General features: G+C 41.6%; 1 protein-coding gene across 2 annotated transcripts in view; it reads left to right on the top strand.

Annotated features, from left to right (window-relative positions):
- The window catches only part of LOC138016672 (tyrosine-protein kinase BTK-like), a 173,049-nt gene that overhangs the window by 77,903 nt on the left and 89,146 nt on the right, over window positions 1–6,000 (top strand). For both annotated transcript variants that reach the window (XM_068863861.1, XM_068863860.1), the window contains one exon: window positions 4,498–4,562. In XM_068863861.1, the coding sequence (XP_068719962.1) occupies window positions 4,498–4,562 (65 nt within the window). The remainder of the gene's footprint in view (window positions 1–4,497; window positions 4,563–6,000) is intronic.

Raw genomic sequence — 6,000 nt, forward strand, 5'->3', positions numbered from 1 at the left:
GAAGGAAAAAGGTCCATAGCAACCACTTTGGAAATTCACCCACAGTCCATCCTTTGGAAAGGCAGATCACGTGATTAGAATTTTACTGGAACAAAGTAAAACAACTGGACTTATGAGCGAAGCTACTAAGGTCCTTCTAGCAGATGTCCATGGTGGAAAATGAAACAAAGAGGGCAAGGGTCGAGGAAGATATAGAACGTCATGGCACAGGATTGGTCGAAAGGGATGACGTGAGGGTACATAATAAAAATAATAATAATAATTGTAGTAAGAATAGTAATAATAATAATAACAATGGTAATAGTAATAATTTATTCACTTCTGTGGTGCATTTTCTGTTATAGGTCTTCTCCACCCATAGACTTTCGATCAGACTCATGTACACGTACAACAGACATTTGACGACAGGAGGTCATGTCACGGCTTAAAATTGAGTGTAGGCCTTGTTGATCCGGACAAACTGCCAATGGTACATGTTCGACAGGACCATGAGTAAGGCTCTGTCATACTTGGGTGTCCATTGCTCCATCTCTACGACTCAATAAACGGGTTGCTTCACAACAGTGGTCCGAAATTCTCTGTAGACAGCTCTGTAGTAAAACCTTTTTTAGGTTCCATGAGTGTGTTAAGGATACTTTTTTTCACCAGGTTGGTAATCTTCTTCGCCAATTTCACCCCGGTTGATGAGGGGGTCAGGTCTTTGGCTTGGAAAACCTCTGACTCCGGGACCCTTCAACGTCATGGGATTCAAACGAATACATACAAAGGTGTTAATAGGCATTCTTATTTCGGAAGGAACGGGTCACAGAATGTGCAAGGATGTCTTGGGATGCACTGGAGCCGCTGTTGTATGAGGTATCAACACACCCGACAAGCCCACTTCCCATCGATCGTCATTGTGCCATACTTGATCTTTAGGTAACCGTGCCTTGAAACCAGACGGGCCATTGTCAGTGGACTCAGTCCGTTGCATGTTGCTTGATAGTGTGGTGTAAAACGACAGCGACATCGTCTCTCTGTTATTTATTTTCCTGTCATTTTGATAGGGATGTCAAGGCCAATCAAGGCACCCAACTATTATATTTGTTCACCCAACCCAACCATCCGACTTGGACGGCTTGTCCACATCATTATAAAATCTTTTGCACTTGGAACAAAGCATCGTCAGGCACTGTGACTTTTTGAACATCTGCTCTCTAAAACCTTCCTTCCAAACGAGTGCCGTCCCATTCTTCCAGCTTGTAGGTGGCCACAGGTCCAGGCACCACCCTTCGGACGACAAAGGCTTCTTCTGCCTAACCCGGGAGATTCTTGCTCAAATTTACTGGATCGCCCACCTTGAGTTTGGGACGGTGACCTCATTTTTCATGTTTGCCATACAGCTTGGTCCACACTGCTCGTTTGTTGTCTTCCATCACCTGTCGTGGTGCAATCTTGATACTTCGATGCAGATTCTGGTTGTACCCGTTTAATCATTGGGGTAAGACGCCGAGGTACGCTCACGTATTTCGAGCGGCAAAATACCGATACTTGTGTTCTTTTAAGGTATGATTAAACCATTCGACTACAGAGGCTTTGGCATCTCCTTGCGTCGGAAATTCTGGCATGGAAATCTGGCGGGCAAAAAGGTCCCCGTATTCCCAAGACGTACTCATCTTCTCAAGACAACTGGCAGCAGATGAAGCTCAACCATGCCTATCACGGCACGTGACGGTCTTGAATGGAAAACTACTGGAACAAAGTAAAACAAGTGGGAGCTGCGTCATTAGTTTCTGAAGGTCCTCGATCAGAATTGTCATCAGTGTTGTTTCATCTGCTATCTTCTCGAAGAAGCCAACGATCTTGGGATATTTCTCCGCGATATAAAAGTGATATGAACTTGGAAGTGTGTTATCAATGCTTAGACGTACTTTTGGAGAAAGTGTTGCACAAGATTTGTATAAGAGATAAAGATCAACTACCCTTCGAAGTGTTGGCCACTAGGACACCTGATGCCAATTGCAACTAGTGTTGCTACCTCTTCCGAGTGGCCGACGAGCTCTGCATACCCCTCTGAGATGATGAAACCATACCTCTGCTCGACGATGCAAATGACAAGGACTGGGTGGTGGTGGATTTGAAAGGATTTTGTTTGGGACATCAATTCGAACCTCAAGAACTCGGCTGGTGTGATTGGGACATTACAGGGTTTGTGCTATTCCTTCAAGTGCTTGAAAAGCCCTGGAATTTAATTTTGGACTTAGAGGCAATTGAAAAGCCCTTGAAAAAAATGATTTTGTGGTAAACTGCTTGAAAACTCCTTGAATTTCGCTTGGGTGAAAGTTATAGAGATTGCATCATGCCAAGAGAAAATGAAGATCACGCTAAGTTAAAGACAAGACATCTCAAAAATTGACCAAATTGACTATTGGGGAAAGATTAATGCAAAAATTAAAATGCCTGCACGTGCACTTAACTTGCAGGATGTGGGAAAGAATATCAATGTAAACTTTTTCAATGATGAATGGTATATGAAATGAATCATATATGAACTGCGCATATGAAATCAAGTGAAGCTTGACCAGGTTCAAACCCCGTTTGCAAAAATTGCGTTCATAACTGCGAAGATCATAGCTTCACTTAAACTTTTTCAGCAAAGAAAACACTGAAACACGATGTATGGCATAGAAAGCTCCTTACAAACACTCCTTGAAAACTCAATTTCTGGTTCTTGAACACTCCTGGAATTTTATATACAAAATCCAGCACAAACCCTGACAGGATGTGGGTGCGATTCGTTTCAAGCCCTCGGTACCTTGGCCCGTTCTCTCCCTCAAAGATCAATGAACGGCCTGTTATTGTACAACCCACGTCCATGGACTGCAGTACTACCCACACAGTTCCGGACCATCCTTTGGACAGTCTGTTGGTGGCATTCAAAGGCAGAATGATTGATCGACCATAGCTTACCAGATGGGGAATTCGTAACATCGATTTGGAACCTCTAGACATTCCGAAATTTGACAAACTGCCACACCTCAGTTCTGTGGGTTCCTGTGGACGTCATAAAGATCCCTCATTGTCATCATTGTCCCAAGGTAGAATTTTATAATTTTGTGCAATGGATGCAGGAACAGAGGGGATTGGATCGTGATACCTTCTACATCCAACACAAATGGACCCAACGATTCCTACAAGCCCAGAATCCCTCCACCCCTCTACGGCCGATGTCCGTGCCCACCAAACCCATTTCTGAAGGCTTTTCCGGCATGTTTTTATGAACCTGATGTGATCATCATCACAAAGTGGGGAACAGACACCATTATTCCTGGCCGGATTCCCCTTAATGTAAGGATACTGGCAGCTCTAAAGTAACTTTGTACATAGTTGTACGTACTTCTAAATAATGAAAGAAAGAGTTTATATTTGTCAAAAAAAAAAACAGAAAAAACGAGTGTTACATGCGTTTGGGAACAAACTACAATGTGTGTGGTGTGGATAACCATGTTTGCTATGAAGGGGCAGATCCATAGGCTTTCTAGAAGAAGAAAAAAAAATCATACCCGATCATCAGTGTGGTGGTAATGACCACATCAGCTACATAGCACCAAGTAACGGCCACAGCAAAGGGGGCACTCAAGGTGCGACTTCCTTTCCAGAAAAAGCGCAAAGAATGTCTGTGGACAAATTGTGAGGTGTTCTACGGAAGACAGAAAAATTTGTGTAAAATGGGTCGGCATGCATCTCATTAGTGCCGTATAGTGACGCCTGCACTACTCCCGTTTCCACGGTGATATTATGTCACAGTAATGACTGTATGTTGTTTAGCAATAATTCGTGTCTCATTTGGTACTACCGAAGTGGAGGTGGGTAGTGGTGGATGTTAACCAAGCCGCGAAGAGGTGAGTTAAATATCCACCACTAGCCACCGACAGTGAGGTGAATAGTTTTAGTATGTACTAAAACAGTGAGATAATATTATAGCACAAAGAGATGATTTTAACTCATTTATTTCTGCAAAGATTACAACATTTTCAGGTGCAAATTCTGCACGAATTGCTTGAAGGTAAATGCCAAAGGATATCCGGAGTTTGAGTAGCCAATCAGTGTGTGCGTTCCATGCTATCGACTGTTTTAGTATGTACTAATACATGATACAACATTGTGGTGCCAATCCTTCTAATAAGAGCGTCACTTGGAAGGGTTGGAACTGGTTTGAGCTGCCTTAAAGCAACTCAGGTATAAATCATGCAGCTTTCAACCAACTTATCATATTTAAGGTGTCTCCCCTCCATTAACACATTGACCCGTGAGATTTTACTCCGTCTAACGCCAGACGATTTTACTCATCAACTGGCTGCTTCCTAGGGTGTTTGTGGTGTCAGTGGGTTAATAGGAATTGCAAATTGAAAAAAAGGAGGTGAATTGGATATTTTTTATAGTTATTTTTTATATACAGGTTAACTATTATATTTTATCAAGTAAGAAGTTAATACTGCATGTTTTATTTATTTCTAGGGTAAAGAGGGCTGCTTTGTAGTGCGTAATTCTAGCCGAGAAGGAATGTACACATTGTCAGTTTTGTAAGTACTGAAATCTGAAGTAATTTGTCAACCTCATTCCCAGGGACTATCTTGCAACCTGCAAGGAGACCTTGGTTTGGTCAAGTCATGTGTGTCAGCGACAATTGAATGAACTAGGGAGGGGCTCTTCAATATGAACATTTTTGTCAAGCATTTTGTGTGAACATGAAAACGAGACCACTACACGAGAACCACACAGCCGCCCTATTTTTGTGCGACATTTTACAGTAGTCCTCAGGTTGCTGTTTACAGCAGTGGCTACTCTAATGTCAAGTTACAAGGTTGGCATAGCATTTGCTTATCAACTTTAATCTACTTCATGAGCCCGATGGTAAAGTAGAGCAAGTGGGGCTTGAAGTGATCACCACACGAGCAATTATTATAGGTGCTAAAATTTTTGACAATTCCTCTTCTTGTGCAGACGAGTACTGTAAGTAATTGTCATGACGAAGATAGCCAAGTGAAAAGGAAACAACCTCTCCCACCATTTGAAGTCATTGGCAAGAGTCTCTCTGCTTTTAAGAAACCAGGGTGCTGATATGGCGCAGTGGTGAGAGCATGCCTCTCGCCAATGTGGCCCGGGTTCAATTCCCAGAGTCTGCATCATATGTGGGTTGAGTTTGTTGGTTCTCTGCTCTGCACCAAGAGGTTTTCCTGTGGGTACTCCCGTTTCTCCTCTCCTCAAAAACCAACATTTGACTTGATTTCCATGAATTGTTAATTTCAGTTTACAGTGATTCCAATTAGAGCTTCAGCACTAGAACGACTAGACACTTATATGAAGTTCCTTTTCTTTTCCTTGCCTTTTTTTTTTTTAGTTTTCTGGAAATTTTTTTACAAAGCAATGAAAAATGTCAGCCAAAATTATGCCTGTTGAATTATAAGCTTTGCAATAACTGTTATTTGAGGCATCATGTTAGTGCTCTTTGTGATTCATTTTTTAATTTGAAGGACAAAAATACAAAAAAAAATTACAGGCAATAGTTTGTGGCCATTGCTAAACTGAAAATCTCGAAAAGTTTCTGTGATCACTGTTAACTGCTATTGTTCTCCCATTCTGGCTGTTAAAAATGAAGAACGAAGTACTCGCACTCATGCAAAGGAGCGGTCGACCACCAAAGTTGAAGTGACACTTGTACAAGTTAATTTTAGATTATACTCTGAATCTACTGAAAACAAACTTCATTCAAACCTCCATCTTTGTGGAATTGTTTCATGACTCTAAAGGTAAAACCTGAGCTTGTGATTAGTTAGCCTGCAGTAATGCCATAGAGAATCAGAATTGTTGCATGCAAAAATAAAAACACCTTCAGCTGAGGAGATAATTGAGTTCCACGTACATTCTCCAAACATTACCAAAGGGCTTAAAAGACGACAACAAAAAGCAGAAAAATATAATGGAATGAGAAACTTTTTCCAAAGTGCATCAAAGTGTAAC

Source organism: Montipora capricornis, chromosome 9 (genome assembly GCF_036669925.1).
Source record: "Montipora capricornis isolate CH-2021 chromosome 9, ASM3666992v2, whole genome shotgun sequence".
NCBI lineage: Eukaryota > Metazoa > Cnidaria > Anthozoa > Scleractinia > Acroporidae > Montipora > Montipora capricornis.